Source organism: Mercenaria mercenaria, chromosome 18 (assembly GCF_021730395.1).
Source record: "Mercenaria mercenaria strain notata chromosome 18, MADL_Memer_1, whole genome shotgun sequence".
Classification (NCBI taxonomy): Eukaryota; Metazoa; Mollusca; class Bivalvia; order Venerida; family Veneridae; genus Mercenaria; species Mercenaria mercenaria.
The window spans coordinates 29,425,412-29,445,866 of NC_069378.1; the positions used below are offsets into that span (position 1 = coordinate 29,425,412).

Here is a 20,455-nt window from a genome sequence, read left to right on the forward strand (position 1 = left end):
AGTAATAATGCTTTCTAACTTTCTAATTTGTGGTAAGTGAAACTCAAAATGAATAAAGCAGTTAATAATGGCCTATTTCATATACATGTACACCATCAAAATATGTAAATTGTCAGTTTTTCAATACTAAGGGTCCGAAGTTTTCCCTCCTGCTGTAAGTGCTACAACGAAAGATACGTTCATAACGACTGTCACTATAGAAAATATCATAAAACAAAATCTGTCCAATATGGCGGCGACTTCCTTCCAATCGGCTTCGTAAACTGTATCAACAGCTTCCTCACTTTTGCCATCCTCATCTTCCATTGGTTTTACTCTGTTGATATTGCGCTTGCGCAGAACGCTAGATGCACACGTGGTTTTTGCCGCAAACCAAATGATACGCATGGCCAGAGATTGCGATTCCGGACTTCCGTCTTTGTGAAACAAGATGAGAACGATAACCGTTAGAAGTATTCCGAATGCAGCTAGAACGGTGACTATAGCAAGATATAGCCCTGTAATAAAATTGAATGTGATTTAGTAGGTTAGACGGCCTTCTTGACTGGATTGCTACGCATCTGAACTCAAAACCGTGTTTTATTTGCAAACAAAGCACGCAAAACTAATATCAATTTCTCAATTTACAAATGAATTTCATTTAGAAAAGTATGCGAATAAGAACAGAAAAAATAACGGTGGGCGGGGCCTGTTCTTCATTTACCTAAAACTGAAGTTGATATTGATGTAGGTGGCATCGAATCAGCCACAAGCGTCAGGAGGACGGTAATAGCCAGGAAAACGGTCAGTATGTATGACAGCTTCTCTCCGGAATCTAACGGAACTATAAACGTCAGTGCCACCAGAAGTGACGTCAGAAATACTGGCATGACGACATTTAAGTTGTAGAAATTGGACCGTCGCCCTGAAAGACATTATATAATTAACTTGAAACATATTTACTTCTATCATGGTAATTTAGATATAAGACAAAGTATTAAAACAAAAGCATGTTTGAAAAGAGGATATCGGTCACGTGGAATAATTTCTTGAACAAAATAACGTCACAATGGTTGAAAATACAGGAAAGAAGCCTTTACGCGAAAAGTAATGGGTGGAAACATTTAGGTAGAAATAAATGCAATACTTCATCCTGCGTGAAGAATAGCAACCTCGTTGACTTTCAATCTCTGTGCCTTCTGGTAGCCAAACCTTGCAGAAGCTCATCACTGTCTTAGATCATGATTTAAGGAGAACCTGTGGTCAATCGCCATCATTAAATGGCATCGTTCCCATATTTGTATACAACTGCAGTATATGACACACTGACTCATAAAATCTGGGGAAAAAAATGTTGGAAAGAGGTCCTTTTGTAAAGCCATAGGTTAATCAAATCGAATATTTGCAACGGGTCCTGATGTGTTTTTTTTAAAATCAATATTCAACTTTTTTGTTCCTTGATCAATGTGAATAGTTATATAGGAACATGCCTCATATATAGAGTTGTGGAAACTTTAATCAAGAAATCTGTGTGTACAGTAAAGGTTTATATGAGCCGCGCCATGAGAAAACCAACATAGTGCATCCGCGCAGTCTGGTCGGGATTCATGCTGTTCGCTTTCAAAGCCTATTGCAATTAGAGAAACCGTTAGCGAACAGCATGGATCCTGACCAGACTGTGCGGATGCACTATGTTGGTTTTCTCATGGCGCGGCTCATTTGGGGAAAATTCAGACCATACTTAAATTGAGCCAGAAGGCGATCTGTGGAAATTTCCTCGTACTTCCGTCTTCAAGTATTTCTGTAAGTTCAGATTTTTCTGCTCGTGACGATAGGATTTCCCATTGGCCATGCTTCCTGGAATAGAGAAGCATAACCTGAAATTATCAGTTTCAGTTGAATTGGAGGGAAATTTTAACTCCATAAGGAGTTAAGTAAACAAGGTACAAATGTAGTTATAATACATGTGTATGGAAATGTTCAAAAAGGGACATAACTGAAGAAAAATAGTCTTACATGAAAGTCCTTAAATGCGTATGTCATGTCTACTTCATAAGGAGTTTCATTTGAATTTAACAATGTTTAATGGAAACTGAAGGAGTTGAGTACACAATGTATTTAAATCCAAGAAAGTGTTATTAATCGGAAAAAGTCATCGGACATGCATGTCCCAGCCATACAAACATGTATGTTTATGTTGATGATGTATACCACGTTTCATTTGAATTGGACAGAAACTGTACAAGGGGTATAGTACACAATGCACAAATGTAGTTGTAATTTCTCAGTGTCCAAAAAGGGCAATAAGAATAGAAAAATTCAGACATGGAAATCCGGGCAATATGCGCATGCCCGCTTCATGTTGTTGAGTATACTAAACTTCATTTGAATTGAATGGAAACTGTAGGAACAGTTTAGTACATAAGAAAGGGTGATGGATGGACTGACGGACAGACATTTCAAAGATTATACGCTTCCCGGGCCTTCGACAGCGGGGACATGAACATCAAATCGAATTCAAGGTTATAAAACTGACCCTGGAGATCAGATTCAAAATCTCAATATTTGATTGGCTTAATATCAGCAAACATTTGAAACTGGCCAATAGTAATGCAGCATTCATAGTAAGATATATGTACTAGTTTTATAAACCTTGAAACCAGACTGGGGCCTCCGTGGCCGAGTGGTTAAGGTCGCTGACTTCAAATCACTTGCCCCTCATCGATGTGGGTTCGAGCCATCCAGCTGGCTTACGGAAGGTCGGTGGTTCTACCCTGGTGCCCGCTCGTGATGAAATAATGCACGGTTGGGCACCTGGGGTCTTCCTCAAAGCTGGAAAGTTGTCAAATTACCTATAACTGTGTCGGGGCGACGTTAAACCCAACAAATAAATATATATTGAAACCAGACTTACTCAAAGTCCACCAAATTCACTGGAGTGCTAAGGGTGTCTAGAGTAATTTCGTCCTTCGTATATCCCCAGCTTACAATGTTAATACTACAAGATTGCTTATCATATGGGTAATACGTTATGTCTACCTGAAAATAAAAAAAAAAATCTTGCTTGATAGTTAACAAAATTTTGTTTTGCTGAATATGGCAAGCAAGAAAAAATCTATCACTGGATGTACATGCACATAGGAATTAACTGGCTGTAGGGTAACTACCTGGCACGACCTCAAGTGAGCCCTTTCACCGCCTAAACGGTTACCCTAAAGCCGGATATTCCCCATATGTCCATACAGGCAATAATATAGTCATATTGTCTTATCACAGACACGGCTATATATCAATAGAAATGTTCTTGTACCTTATACAATTCAAAAACATAATGGTTTACTTTTTGGAAATTCACCCAGTCATAGATATATTTTCAACATGACATCTTTTCAACCAAAAAGGTGTTGTCGATCACGCAGTAAAATGGCAAATTAATTGTAGTCATGTAACCCAACACTGCCCCATTTTAGAGATTGGTCTGCAGAATAAATATTTTACTTCTGCATTCTAAGTAACAATAACTCAAACACACGTGAATGTAAGTATCACACGCTTATTGCCTGACACGAGTGAAGTAATGTGAGCCGCACCATGAGAAAACCAACATAGCGCATTTGCGACAAGCATGGATCCAAACCATCCTGTACATCCGCGCAGTCTGGTCAGGATCCATGCTGTCCGCTTTCAAAGCCTATTGCAAACAGAGAAACCGTTAGCGAACAGCATCGATCCTGACCAGACTGTACGGATGCGCAGGCTGGTCTGGATCCATGCTGGTCGCAAATGCACTATGTTGGTTTTCTCATGGCGCGGCTCAATTGTCTTCTTTCATCCTGATTTTCGCATCAGGATCTAATTAGAAACTTTTATCGACCTTACCACACAAGACTAGTTTTGGCCGAATTAACCCTATTACGTCTGTGTGCTTGTCTTACCTATATTAATACTTTCTCTTAAACTACGTACAACAATCCCTGCCTTCGTTCAGCCAATTCCTACTGGTAAGCCAAGTTATTTAGTTTTGGACAAAAAAAAAAGCTTTGAAAGACTGGCTGCCATTTTAAGAAAACGCGAGCGTAACCGAGTGCTGAACGTGTCTGATGAAAAAATGTTTCTCTGTTTAGGAACAAAGTAACAGTCAAACTTTCAGTCTACGATAGTCATTTTGCATTACATATTGTTTAGTAAAAGTTACCTATTTCAATTAGATTTGAGAAACACTGCAACGTTTGCCAATGGACAATTGTATTTTATGAGTTACCTCACAGTGGGTCACAAACAACATTGGTGGCTCCCATTCCACTACGCCTGTAGATTTCACACGCAGGTAAAGATCACTGTTAGATATCACTCCAACATTTTCAACTCTGGAGACAACAAAAAAACAAGCATCAGCCAATTTGATTTACATTTCATAAGAATCATGACATACGCTTAAGGTATTAGAGCACTAATAGTAATGTTTATAAAATGGCCTTTGCTTGGTATATTCTAAAAGGTAACCGTATTTTGCACTATTTTGCAATTTTTAAACAACTTTTACCCTTATGGTATCTCCTCAAACTCAAGTAGAGACAAATTTCAAAGTGATAGCCACTATCCAAAACGTTTACAGATAACTCATTTTACCATTTATTTTAATAAAAGAAACATCAGACTATTGGTAAACAATTATAAAACACAAAATAAAAATGTCAATATCATTTTTTCTATGGTGCCTCAAGTAAACGAATTTAATGAGACAGAATTCATACTTCAACATTGAAAAAATAAGGTCGAATGCTGTGTTTCTGTTTTGAATTTGTCTTACTCCATTTAAAAATAACCTTAGGGCAGAGGCAAAACCTACCTAAATTTCTTCCACAATATATAATCTAAGAGTGAAAGCAAAATAGAGAACTTTCACCGCGTGTAACTCAATATTTTTAAATATGTGTAACTCTACCCCTTCTATTTAAGTAGTAAATTCACTTTGAACACCAAGAAATCGCTTATAAGATTCATTTTTTTTTTCATTTTTGTACAAGAAATCAATAATAAGTCTTGAAAGAAGTAAAAACTTACAAGAAAAAAGGAAAATAAGAAGAAAAAATATTTGGTCCCAGTAGGGCTTGAACCTACGCACCCCTAAGAATTGCAGTAAAAGTAGGTTTATGGTAGGAATTGAATACTCTTCAAAAAGGAGGTTCTCTATTAGTGATCTAATACCTTAAAACAACATTTCCAGAGTATAGGGTGGCCAACCCATGTAACTTTTTGATATCGTACACACGAGGAAAATCTCTCGATTAATGTAATATTTTTGTTTGTAATTTCCTTGTTAATTGGTGGATTTTCATAAAATAACAAGCGTCGAAAACAGAAGAACGAGTGCTTTCCTCGACACAAAACGTCTGCCACTTTTAATCAATGTTGTCTTTAATCACATCGCCCCAAAGTCCAGTGTGTACGTTACATAAACATTTGGTACGTGAGGAAAACATTTGGTTTGAGAAAAGTATCAAGAATATCTGGAAGACGTTTTGTGGCGAGGAAAGCACCCATTTTTTCTGTCTTCGACGCCTTTCATTTTATTAAAATCTGTTGAACATTTTTCCTCAACGTCATTGCATTGCTTTGCTGAAATCACGTGACAGATTTGTGCTTGGTATTTCGGTAAAATTTTAATCATTAAATAATTGCATCACAGAATTTGCCATAGAAACTATTGTCATAAACCTCCATTACAATTTTGGGTGTCGCTTTTGAACTGATTTTACAGTGTGTTCGTTTGAAAGAAAACATCTTTGTTGCAATTAACAGGACTTGCACTTGTCTTATAATTTCCGTTTGGCTCAATTAATACGTTAAAAAGGCACTGGAATTTGTTGCAGCAACTGGAACTTTCACCTTTTTGTGCGGAATAAAGATGACCAAACGTTTATACCAAAAGTCAGCATTTCACACAAATAATATAAAATTGTTTGTGAATGTTGTTAAGATGGATGCAGTTTCCCACCTTTTCGTAAAAGAAAAGTTAACACCCATCAGCGTTTGTTCAATTGAATCTTGATTTAAACCATATACGCTTCTACTGCAGTCAGATTTTACGTAAATTAATATATTGTGCAAACATTATACTAGTTCATTTAACCTGTCCTCTAAAGCGGAACCGAAAATTAAGTGTTGTAAAACTTTGACTGTCGATAACCTCCCTTTTATAAGATAACCTTTTCTTTGAAATAGTATTTTTCTAAGCTTTAACCTCTACTTAAAGGCACTGTATTTCTTGGACTTTATGTTGTTAAATGCCCTGGTCCTTTATTCTCATTGAGTCTTCTATTCAATGTTTCTTCATGTATGACACAGGTCCACTTAAGCCGGTACAAGCACGCGTGAACTTTGGTTGGGTTTTATTTTTTGAAGAATCGTTATATACATTTTCTGTAATACTGAAAGAGATATTAAATATACATACGAGTTATCTATAACAAGTTCTGGTTTCCAGATGTCTGCGGGCTTTGAAAATATTTCTTCAATATCGTCCTTCGCGGACGGGTCCCATTCTATACGCGAATCGTTCCATTCCTGTTCAGTTAAGAAAATAAATTGAATATTAATTCCGTAGACATTAACATACATGTATTATACTAAACGGAACTTCCAATGCTTTCATAATTGCACTGTTAGTAATTTATAGAAAGATTTTGCCAAAATATGGAAGAGGCGTTTACAGGTCAGTTTAGTATAATAGTAAGGCCTACATATTTCTAACAGTTTAAGTGGTTATTTTAAGGAATTTTATACCATAATTTTATGTTTGTTAATTTTAAAGTTTGTTTAAAACATGTACATGTACAGTACAGCAATCCATTCAAGCATACATTATACGACTTAGTTTCAATCTCCTTCTTGTCCGTTTCCTCTTCTACTTTCTTTTCTCTTCCTCCTTCGCTACCTGCTCCTCCACCATCACCTCCTCCTCATTCTTCTCCTCCACCTCCTCCACCACCTCATCCGTCTCCTCCTCCTCTTCCACCTCCCCCTCCTCCTCCTCCTCCTCCTCCTCATCCGTATCCACCTTCTCCATCGCCTCCTCCTCCTCCTCCACCTCCTCCTCCTCCATCTCCTTCTCCTCCTCCACCACCTCTTCCTCCTCCATCTCCTCCTTCTCCGCCTTCTCCTTCTTCTAACCTCATTTAATGGTTTACAGTGTATGTAGGCTGTGGTGATGTGCTTTGGGACTTTATCATACTAATATAACAGCCGGCTGACTGACCGGAAGAGTAAGTGGCGGTATAGATCCGCACTACAGAATGGAGCCATGTGTCAGGGTATAGCCTCGAGTGGAAAGTAGAGATAGATGTTGATAAGTTTCCACAAGGCTATGGATTACGTGACTGTGCATCATAACCGTTCTAGTATCGGACCTCTGTAGTGGTTCCTGTGCTAAGTCGGCTGCTGCTTGTAGTAGTGTTACCGACTAGGAAATAGCTGCGCGGTTCAATACTTTAATGTTTCCGCTGGAATGCATGTACAATTTCAAATATGTGTGTAGTTTTGGTGGGTTTTCAGTATACTATCTGGTAACGTTTAGTCGTATGAAGTCGACACTGTTGTTGGCCTCTTTTTCGGTTTAGTCTATGTGATGTTATTGACACCCATATCGTCTCCCGTGATTCACAAATGATTTGTGTGTTTGGCCAGGATTTGCTTCCGGTATTGAGTAATTCTGATGATTTGCAAATAGGCCTGTTATGGAACACAACTTTCTCGAGGTCGTTAATATCGTGAAGGAAAAGCAACGGTCCTAAAACCATGGAAGGGAAAGAATAGGTCGCAAAAAAGACACGCTGGCTTCTCTTTGACATGAAACACTCGATCCATCTTTTAGTTAATAACTTTTTGAAAATTTATTTTTTTTAAAAAAAATACGCAAGTTTACTTTTAAAATAACATGAAAAAAAACATTGCTTCAACTCTTAATGTTTTTGACCTTGCCTTTAAAGTTAAAATATCTTAAACTTATAACAGGTTCTTGAAAAAACAATATTCACAATAGCTTAAGACCTAGACCATCCATTAATTCCACTAGAGTGATAACAGGAATTTGGATTAAAACGGTTTAAACATTTTGATAAATTTACAATGTGTTTCCTTTTCATTCATGTAATTATTAAATTTACTTACAAATGAAAGCCATCCTGCAGCAGAAAACTTTTGATTCTTCAAGTCCTGAAAGAGGTGTCAAATACTTCTTAATTGCTACATAATATTAATGTAATGGTATTTACAAGTATTATAAAGCAAGTTCCTCTCGTAGCCCATATATTAGTAACTTGACTATTACCTTATTTCAGTAAAACTTTGGTTTAGATTTATAACTAGAAATCATCGTTTACCAATAGAAACTGGTCGATGGAGAAATATACCACAGAACGAAAGAAAATGTAGAAATTGTCACGAAATAGGAGATGAGTACCATTATTTTTTAATTTGTCCATTGTTTAATACTGATCGAGATAAATATATTGATAGACATATAAGAACAAGACTTAATATGATAAAGTTTATTGATTTGTTTACGACAGATAACCATATCAAACTGAAAAAAAAACTTAGCATAATGTGTGGAAAATCTAATTAATTTTCAAACATACCTGTGACCAATTGACACCACACATATATATATCTTACCAGTTAAGTATATATTACTTAGCGCTTTTTTAAAATATATATGTAGAAAAATGGCTGACTACATCAGCAGTCTAACCTGACTTTCGATTGTACAGTTAGACTGCTGGCACAGGTGGTCAAGTTATTTTAGATTATTCTCTTGTATCTAACTTTCTTGCTCGTCTAAAGCTTTCGTCTCTACATGTTTAGGCAGCTAGGAGTTAATACATATTTATAATAAAACATATTTATAATACTATAAACATTTATATAATAATAAGAAGAAGAACAACAACAACAACAATAATAATAAGAGGAAACACATACGGGTTCATTCTTAGAGAAATTATTATCTTTCATAGAGCAAAGAAGATATTTTACTGTAAAGTGTATTATTGTGTTTATATATAAGAAATCAATCATTGTATAGCCCTATATATGAACAATTTGTAGCCGTTTTCCTTTTTGTCATGTGATATATTACTGAATGTATGTATTATAGAAAGGTATATGCTGATGCTGCCCACATAAAGTGGGACTCATGCTTATTTAAGAAATAATAAGTTCCAAACGTGGTTTATCGTAGAATAACCAGAGTTTTTCGTTCTTATGCGTAAGAATATATCGCGAAGGCCGTATTCTACGATAAATCACACTTGGGAACTTATTATTTCGATTCTAACACGACATACTAGTATCAACAGTGTTAGAAAAAATGGTAACTACTTTTTACGACCGTGCTACGCACCTGGATCGGATGACGTCATTGCACGCGAGTGGTTTATTGCAAAATAACCCGACATAGATTTTGCTCTACATGTATGTAGGTTATTTGCTGGTCGTGTTAGAATTGTAAATAAACTTGTAAACTTGAAAGCAATGTATGCTAAACAAAAAATACTCTGTGAATTTGTGTAAAAAGCAAGTCTAAAGAACTATCTAGACTAAATATATACTTAGCACGGTTGCAGAAGACAGATAATTAAAACAAAAACTTATTTTGAAAACTAAAGTAATTTCTGTATTCCGAAAATGTTCCCTTAAGTCTAGAGAAGAGCCCGCCTCATACCGCCGCATACACACCTAAAATGTATATACACACGTACGCACGCAGGCACGGTCGCAAGCACAGAGTTCGGTGTTAAAATACGTTTTATTCTATTTCAACACATAAGAACGAGATATATGCATATAGTTGGAGGAAAAATGGAAAAAGCAGTTTTTAGGACCTGCGTATGTTAATAGGCCTTGCAATTGAATGACTATTTTTGTGAATGAAAAAAATACCGTTAGTCATCAATAATTTAATACAATAAAGCTATCTGACGATAATCTAAACATTGTTATTAATTTGTCAATTATTTTAACAATTAATTCGGTAGGTACAATTGTAGAAAATTATTTAACAAATAATATCTTCGAAAATCAAAGCAAGGTTAAACCAGAGCACATCATTAATCTAAAACAATTGCATCTTTGTTTTTGGCGAACAATAACCTTTGTATAATTAACATTATAATGACGTTTGATTTTGATTTTCATATTTTGTAGCAAATCTGGTCTTGAAAATATAGTGTTGGTTAACTTTTTAATAACCTTTAACTCCTTTGTGTACATTTGATTGATATATTACGTGACATAGATATTCCCAACAATACAGTGAGACGATGGCGAAGAGGGCATCGTCAAAAATCCTGGTACTGGTACTGATGCTCCCGAGTGTCTCCCACCCATCTAAGAGGCCAGTACTTATTCTTCCAGGAAGGAGGGATTTGCGTGTATCGATGCTTCCTACCGGACCCGTTAAAGAACCAAGAGTCAGGTTAAGTTAGCCATATATGTCTGTTTCTTAAAGAGACCTCTCTCTCTCTCTCTCTCTCTCTCTCTGTTCTATGGGGCTTTTACTCGCTGGTCAGATTGCTGTGGTTATCTGTTATAATATATAAACTATATTTTGTTATAGGCTCCGAAGTACGTCCTAAATTTTGCAAAGCGACATACATGATACAATTTTGCCTAAATGTCCTATTAAATAATTTACGATAGTGTTCAGCTGAGCAGATCGATTATGAATATTTATTATTTGATGTAGGTGTGTGCGGCTATAGTTCTGCTGATAATTGATCAGTAACTATTTTGTTGAGGAGTACTGGTCTCACTCACGTGATTTTATCGATAAACTGAACTAACACTAATTCCCGTTTTTACTGTAGTCAGAACGCTCGGTCGAAAAATATAAGTTCGTCCAAATCAAAATCCCCTTGATCAAAATCCCCTTCGCTGAAAAATGACAGGGTGTTACAAAATCCCCTTCATACTTTTGCAGGGGGTATCATAATAACCAATTTGTTATCTGCGCAACGATTTGTAAATCGGGCAACCTTATATATTTCTTATATGCGCAGGGCAACTGTCTTGCGCGTTTGGTAAATGAGTCTGCGCTTTTAACATATAGAAGATATCTCCCGATAAAACTGAATATCATTAGAGTGTTAGACTTGTAGGCCTACATAAAATTGTAAAACTGACGGTGATCAGGCACGCGTAAACGTGTGAATTTGTAAAGAAAAAGAAAAACATTTTTTTAAAGTAAATGAGCGTATTTATGCGGTAATTTCAATGACATTCTCACGTCCCTGGTAGTTTATGGCCTATAAATTTCTGTTGACGACGGTATTAAGAGTCATTTGTCATAGGTGTTAAAAACGTTAAAATGATACAAAACATCCCAAGTATATTTAATAACACAAGTATTTTTTTATTTATTTTTATACGTTTTTTTAGCTATTAAACGCTGTAGCCTGTGCGGGATGTCGATCCTGCGCTAATAGAAAATCTGGAAATTACTCTGATAATATGCATATCTGCCATAAACCATGCTAACTTTTACATTGTTTAACAATTACAGACTGATATTGCAAATCTTGGTTTTAAAAATGTGTCATAAATTTATTTCAACATCATTAAATTCATGGGAGTCGGTCACCTGGTTTCAATACCTGCAATATAATACAATATGCAATAAAACTCAAACATGCGTGAAGGTGTGATTTCCTTCGGATAGCCACATCGTCCTCTCTATTCTTTTTATAATAACTAAAGTATTTTACTTCATTCGATCACACGCAGTCATTTTATACCGAATATAGAACATAAAGGAGACTTACATAACAGACTGAATTGCCACACACTTACCACATTTCACCATATCGCTTTTCTTTTCATCATATTGAAAAAGCGCAATTCTTTTTACCGACGTGAGCATATCTTTGACATGACCAAGATTAAAAATAAAACAAAAATAAGCAGAATTAAAAGACGAACTTACAGATCTTTTATACTTATATAATTGTTTAATGTTTTATAGTGAGATAAATAGAATGAATAACTAATAAAATTCATCAAAATGTGAACGAAATTTTACATTTTTTAGGTGTGCAAGATGTGTGTCCTGCGCTAATAGAAGTCTGAAAATTACTCCAATAACTTGAATATCTTTTATAAACCATTTTAACTTTTACTTCGTTTTTCGATTACAATCTAAAATGTAGCTTTTGAAAATCTGAATATAATGTTTCATCCGTAGCCTGCGCGGGATGTTGTTCCTGCGCTAATAGCAATTTCTGAACTGACGTTGATATTTCAAACATATTTCAATTCTAAAATATACTATTTATGTAACTTCATAAAAATGTTTTTGGAGTAGAAAAAAAATAGAAAGAAGCGTGATTTCCGTCATAACGAGAACGAAATATTACATTTGTTATCTGTGCAAGATGTGTTTGCCCTGCGCTAATAAAAAATCTGAAAATAATCCTGATAACTTGTAGATTATGAAAAGGATGATCATATAAAGTGCAAAATATATGGACAGGCGATCTATGGAAATGTATATATTATCTTGCTTTGATGATATATCGTCTGTAGCGAATTCCTGTGAATGTTCAGTATTAGAAAATAGTGTTTATTTCCTTAACCTTTCAAAGCATTAAGCAATACATTTGATAGTAGTGAAAGATAGTAAATAGAATAAAGTTTAGAAAAGATCACTTTTACGGTTTTCTGTTGTAACCCCGTATGTCCAAATGACCAGATAGCAAAGAAATATTCCTGTTTTGTTGAATTTATTCAGTAACCTGTACAACTGATAATGCATCTCATTACAATCCAGATGAAAGTTGCTTCTAAATGCAATACCGGTATACTTAAGTCTGATGTAATTAAGTGCAGTGATAGTAAACAAGTAAACATGGAAATCAACTGTACTATATCACGGTGTGTTATCTGTGCAATTTTTTGTCACTTTATATGTTTCATTCTAAGATGCCTGCCTCAGTTAAAACACTCTCACGATATTCATTTTTCTACAGTATTCAATTGAAAGTTACATAAATAGTATGTTTTATGAATAAAATATGTTTGAAATACAGTGTAATTTCAAACTTTGCTATTAGCGCAGGACCGACCTGCCACGCAAGTTACAGGGGTAACATTATAGATCCATTTTGATTTGTAAAAAACCCTATAGTTTTAGTCTGTAATCGTAAATCAAAGTAAAAGTTAATATGATTTATAAAAGATATTCAAGTTATCAGAGTAATTTCCAGATTTATTATTAGCGCACACACACATCTTGCGCAGATAAAAAATGTAATATTTCGTTCTCGTTATGACAGAAATCACTCTTTTTCTATTCATTTTTCTACAGTATTCATTTGAAAGTTACATAAATAGTATGTTTTATGAATGAAATATGTTTGAAATACAGTATATTTTTCAAACTTTGCTATTAGCGCTGGACCGACCTGCCACGCAAGTTACAGGGGTAATATTATAGATCCATTTTGATTTGTAAAAAACCCTATAGTTTTAGTCTGTAATCGTAAATCAAAGTAAAAGTTAATATGATTTATAAAAGATATTCAAGTTATCAGAGTAATTTCCAGATTTATTATTAGCGCACACACACATCTTGCGCAGATAAAAAATGTAATATTTCGTTCTCGTTATGACAGAAATCACTCTTTTTCTATTCATTTTTCTACAGTATTCATTTGAAAGTTACATAAATAGTATGTTTTATGAATGAAATATGTTTGAAATACAGTATAATTTCAAACTTTGCTATTAGCACAGGACCGACCTGCCACGCAAGTTACAGGTGTAACATTATAGATCCATTTTGATTTGTAAAAAAACCCTATAGTTTTAGTCTGTAATCGTAAATCAAAGTAAAAGTTAATATGATTTATAAAAGATATTCAAGTTATCAGAGTAATTTCCAGATTTGTTATTAGCGCAGACACACATCTTGCGCAGATAAAAAATGTAGTATTTCGTTCTCGTTATGACAGAAATCACTCTTTTTTCTATTCATTTTTCTACTGTATTCATTTGAAAATTACATAAATAGTATGTTTTATGAATGAAATATATCTGAAATACAGTGTTATTTCAAACTTTGCTATTAGCGCAGGACCGACCTCCCACGCAAGTTACAGGTGTAACATTATAGATCCATTTAGATTTATAAAAAAAACTCTATAGTTTTAGTCTGTAATCAAAGGCCTACTCTTTATTCAATCGATTTTGTACTATAAAATAATAATAATAATAATATAGATAAGATCTGTAAGAATTTTCTTTTAATTCTGTGACTTTTTTATTTCATCTTTTATCTTAGACATGTTGAGAGATATGCTCCCATTGGCAGGAAGAATATTATTGGGAAATTTCAAAATATTTCATTATAATAAAAACGATATTTTGCTAAGTGTGTGCTCGGGTGAAGTAGAAAATTATAAAAATAGCCTAAAACGTACCAGGGGACGACGTGTGCAAGCTGGAGGAAATCACACCTTCACGCATGTTTGGGTTTTATTGCATCTTGTATAAGATTGGAGGTATTGCCACCTGGTGACCGACTGCCGTGAATTTACTGATGTAGAAACAAATTTATTACACCTAATTTAAGTACCGAGATATTCAGCATTTGACATCTATATTTATTAATAAATTGACCAACTGCATGATTTATCAAACACGAAATGCAAATTTCTGATATATAAAGTTACATTTGTTATTTGCGCTGCGCATTTGGTAAATCGTGCATGTTAAATTTATCCTGCGCAACGATTGGTAAATCGTTGCGCATATAACCAACGTACAAAAATTTGTTATATGCGCTGCGCGTTTGGTAAATAGCGCAGATTGGTTATTTGCGCTCAACAATATCATATCATAAAAAGCCAGATACCACTTACCAGTTCGTCAATGGCTAACACCACAGACACTTGGGGTTCGGACCCCCACCCACCCCCACTCTCCTCCGCCCTTGGTTGAGTTTAGCCAATAGGTTTTAGCATTTTACTATGTATTGAGCTTAGATGACGATCATAAAACGCATTTTGTAACATTTCAGCGTGTTTTAAAAAAATGTATATTTTACCATCAATGCTCTCAATACTACAAGATATGAAACATAGGACGAACAATGGGAACACTTGCTTGCGCTGGACCCCCGCTTTGTTTAGCGCATGTCATAAACCGGGTACCAAAATTAATACGCTTACGACTATGTCAAACCAGATTATCACTACTTACTGTCGCCGATAGTCCAATTTTGTGTACGACGATAAACGGGCAGAAAATGTGGAAAGCACGTAACTGCATATCTTGGTAAGTACTTTATAATGTGTTAAAAATCTTAATCGTTCTCCTAGTTATAAAATATATATTGCTTCGTGCAATTAAGCTGTACTTTTTTGTTGAATGAATATAAAACGTGGATTGCACACAGGCCTTGAGGTTTATGTATATATGGAGATACCTGTCCTGTCGTACCGTTTAACCTTTTTCAGAGGCGTTAATATGTTAGTTTGGCAGCAAATTTATATATGATTTTAGACGGTAGTGCCAGGGTATATTTTACAACTTAAAACATTTGAGGGGATTGAATTGCATATGCATGTGTACATTGTGCAGTTGTAAGTTTTAAGTAATTCGGTTAATTTTTAAGTGTTTTTATTGTTTCATATAAGTGGCATGTATATTGTAGTATCATCTTCCATAAAGAGATATATATGCACTGAACATTGCGGCCCAAGCATGAACCTTGCCGAACACCCTGATCAGTATGAAATCCCCTTTGCGTCATCATAGCATATTAAGCCACTATTTTTTATGACACCTCCTGAGTATGGTGTATATTGTGAAAGAAACATAACTGAAACTGATCCCACTTTTAGCTCACCTGTCACATAGTGCTTTTGTGATAATCGTCCGTCCGTCCGTCGTCCGTCCACAATTTCTTTGTGAACACGATGGAGACCACATTTTGTATTTGATCTTTATCAAACTTGCACTCAACTTGTATGGATATAGTATCTCGGTTCCTTTCGAAAACCGGCCAGATCCTATCATGGGTTCCAGAGTTATGCCCCCTTAAAGAGCCAGAATTTGCTAAGATGTTTTTTGCTTGAGAACTTGATCGAGACAACATTTTGAAATCAACTTTAATCAAACTTGTACAAAATCTGTATCGGCTTAATAGCTCGATTCCTTCGAAAACTGGTCAGATCCCATCATGGGTTCAAGAGTTATGGCCTCTTAAAGTGCCAGAATTTGCAATTTTTGGCTATTAACACGACAGAGACCACGGTTTGCAATAAACTTTAATAAACTTGCACACAATTTGTATTTGGCAAAATATCTAGGTCCCTTTTGAAAACTGGTCAGATCACATCATGGGTTTCAGAGTTATGGTCCCTTAATGGGCCAAAATTTGCTATTGTTTTGCTTGTGAACATGATAGAGACCACATTTTGAGATTATCTTTAATCAAACATGCACACAACTTGTATTGGCATAATATCTCGATTCTTTTCGAAAACTGGCCAGATCCCACAATGGGTTCCAGAGTTATGGCCCCTTAAAGGTGCAATATTTGCCATTTTGGCCTTTCTATCCCTATAGGGACTTCATTAATGGTTTGATTTGATATAAACTTGCAAAATATCTCTAACAACAATAATTTTTGGAGTCCATGATGAATCTGTCAAATCAAGTCATAGGTTCTGGAGTTATTTTGTATATGATTACCTCTTCTGATTTTAATCAAAATGGATTTATATCAGTAAGTTCTTAAAGGACTCATTTGAAATATTATTATTGTCATTAGCTGGACTCAGATAATCAGGATAGATAACTATGGACTGATTTTATGTCAAATTACCTTCCCTTATTTCAAATTAAAATGTATATTTCTCCGTAACTAATGAAAATACTGATCTGAAATTTCATTTATGATATCAGATGGACTTGGACAATCAGTAAAGATACATATTGACTGAATTTATGATAAATTACCCCCCTTTTTTTTTGTATGTAAATGAATATACCTAGCAGCTTCTAATGAGATTGATTTGAAACGTTAGTTATGTCTTCCATGATAAGAAATTTCTATTTTACTTACTTTTCTAATTTATTGTTGTAAAGGCATGTACTCTGTATGATTACCTCCCCTGGTTAAAAAATGAATTTATCTCAGTAAGTATTTATAGGACTCATTTGAAATTTCATGATTGTCATAAGTTGGACTTAGACTACCTGGGTAGATAACTATGGACTGATTATATCAAATTATCTCCCTTGGTTTCAAATTAAAATGGGGGTTTCTCAGTTATGACTTTGTGCTGCAGCAATGCCTGTACTGCATGTAATGGAAATTACCTTTTCTTTCTTGGCTATATCTTCTGCAAACTTAGACAGGACGTATGATTTCCCCGTCCCACCTTGTCCAGTTAAAATAATATTGTGGCCATTTATTGCAGCCGAGTAAAATAAACCTTGGCTAGCACTTAACATAATTGACAACTTTTAAAAATACGTTTTTACTTACTCTGGAGTGCTCCGATAGAAATACCTGTCCAAGGTGCAACAAACCAGTTTTTCCGCTATGTAAACAAACCTCGTGTAACACTTGATGAAGCGATAATCCGGTATAATGTAGTCGTAACGGTATTAATTTTGATACCCGGTAACGATATGCGCTGTACAAAGCAGGGATCAATTCACAAGGAAGTGTTCCATAAAATTTAGATTAACTGATTCATAGTATTTATTGATTTCTCGTCAGAATACAAACGATATTTGTCAGGACCGGTGTCATTTGACAGAATGGTAACACACACTTCGAATGATACCACTTATTCATTGGTAGGGGTTTATTTAAAAGTTTAATTGGCTATTGTTTCCATAGTGTCTGTGCGATGTTTCATATCTTGTAGTATTGAGAGCATTGATGGAAAAACATACATTTTTTTTAAACACGCTGAAATGTTACAAAATGCGTTTTATGATCGTCATCTAAGCTCAGTACATGGTAAAATGCTAAAAACTATTGGCTAAACTTAACCAAGGGCGGAGGAGAGTGGGGGTGGGTGGGGGTCCGAACCCCAAGTGTCTGTGGCTAACACACTGATTCCTACTCTGACAGTCGTGATATCTTATCATAGGAAGCCAGATACCACTTACCAGTTCGTCAATGGTTAACACACTGATTCCTACTCTGACAGTCGTGATATCATATCATAGGAAGCCAGATACCACTTACCAGTTCGTCAATGGCTAACACACTGATTCCTACTCTGACTGTGGTTTGAGCACTCGGTCGTGATATCATATCATAGGAAGCGATTTTAATTTCTTCACCTCTGATTTCTGTTTCCTTTGCTGCGCTATAAACTGCCTCTATGACCACTGAAAATATTTTGTTTCGCTAATATGGTGCCAATATATGCCTTTCTAAGATTAAACTATCATGACAAATTCTTTTTAACGTGTTTTATAATGTTCATTCAGTCTTCTATGGCTTAAATCGTTCTAGGCGTTTCAGGCAGTGAAATAATTTTCGGATTCAAAGTGCGAAATTGATGGATATTCAAATGACAGCCATTTCCATGGCAACTTAAAGAAAATGGCGGATATAATTTATATTTTATCACTATAACTTACGGAACTATGGTTTCTATTTTAAATATTATCTCACATTTATGACGTCATTTACCCATATGATAATTTCAAACTGCTGTAACTTTTTCAATAATGGTGGGATTTCAAAAATTATGTCAGCGTTATGAAACCAAAAAAAAATATCAGCAGTTTGTCAGAGGTTCGAAAAAATCTTTCACAAAATCACAGCAAGGACTGGTTTCTTTTATACATAAAAAAAACGGTGATAAATTGTAAATGGATGAGATTCAGATAGCGAACAACATTCATATAACATTTTAAGTACTCTAAAAATTTGTAAAGATGATGAATAGATAAAAATACATACAAGTTATTTCACTTACTTCACAACCTTAGATTTATAAATGATATATTTATTATTTTTATAAGGTCTAAGAAAAGATTGTTTGTTTCCAGTAACATGCTAAAAAAAAATAGGGTAGGTAGGTCGTCGGTATTTCTTTTTTTTTTTTTTTTTTTTTTTTTTTTTTACTTTTTTTAAACTTTTTTTTATCAAGTGGAACTTTTCGGAAATTATGAAAAAATGAATACATATAAGGGGGTTATGTCTTTAGAACATCAGTAAGTTGATTTCTAACATCACTGATCATGTTTAAAGCATAAAAGTGCAGTTTTGCAACTTTTTGTTTAAAACTTGAATAAAAAACTTCTCCAAGGCCATAAAACATTTGGGATCGGGCCAAAAATTTAGGGCACGTCGGGATACTGAAAACAAACATTTTTTCTACGCCTAAAGCAATTATATAAAAATAAATAAACAAGTTCGAAAATTCAAAACTTTACTTGTAAAGATGAAGAAATTATACTTACATATTTTAGACAGAATTATAACTATATGTCCAACATATAAATGGCAAAATATCAACCGTTTCATTTTTCTTTTTTTTTCTAATTTCTAACAGTGATCTATATCTTGTTCGCATGTTTAATCAAACAAATTTTGCACATTCTTTTGATTAACCGACTTTAAATAATTAATGAGTATCCAGTTTATTTTAGATATATCGATATAAGCACAGATATACAGGTTACATTAAATGTACATGAATTAAGATATTGTGTATGCGTCTTGTATTTGATATTTTGATACAATATGTGCAGTCTGTCGATCAGTTTAAATTTCGTTTAAAATGCAAGTTTATGTAATTCTATATATACTGTGATATATATATCGCTGGCATGAAATTTCGCGCAAATGTGAAAAAGGACTGTTTCGCGCGGGCTTTTATTCGCGCATTTTCAATTGTAGAAATGAAAAATAAAGTTAAAAGTAATATTAGCGCGGTCTTTAATTCGCGCATCGGTCCTAGCGCGAAATACGCGAAAATTCGTCCTACGCGAATAAAAATGATTTCACAGTATTTCAGACTAAAAGACATATAGGCCAAGCTGGTCGAGTGGTTACATTTTATACTTTATAGGTTATTAACTTTACACAAAGAACTATTTTTTTCCGAGTTCATATTTCTTAATAACAAACTAATAATCTTTTTATTACATAATGTATCTGCTAATGTTAATATTGTATATATAATTGTGTCGGTGCGACGTGAAACCCAACAAAATAAATAAAGAAATAAAGAAAGAAATGTTATACATTTAATCTTTTGCCCACGTTCATCACTTGATATGAATACAACTTAATAAATATTATTGTTTGTTTGTTTTGTAAGCTTATTTATAGTCGCCATCGGTAACCGATATAGGCGACTCCTCCAGAAGGCTGTTAGTAATGTCAGTGGGAGGATAGTGCAAAATACAGAAGAGTTAGACGCCCCAATTCCAGAAG

At 34.6% G+C, this 20,455-nt stretch overlaps 1 protein-coding gene across 1 annotated transcript; it reads right to left on the reverse strand.

Moving 5' to 3' along the window:
• Positions 1 to 8: 8 nt before the first annotated feature.
• LOC123539380 (neuronal acetylcholine receptor subunit alpha-2-like) lies at positions 9 to 19,812 on the reverse strand. The gene is made up of 9 exons (XM_045323946.2): positions 19,477 to 19,812; positions 18,248 to 18,393; positions 8,149 to 8,193; positions 6,437 to 6,546; positions 4,241 to 4,346; positions 2,894 to 3,018; positions 1,721 to 1,836; positions 704 to 904; positions 9 to 497 (listed from the first exon to the last, which is right to left on the reverse strand). The coding sequence occupies exons 1-9, from the start codon at positions 19,538 to 19,540 to the stop codon at positions 127 to 129; spliced, it is 1,284 nt and encodes a 427-aa protein (XP_045179881.2). The 5' UTR covers positions 19,541 to 19,812; the 3' UTR covers positions 9 to 126.
• Positions 19,813 to 20,455: the final 643 nt, after the last annotated feature.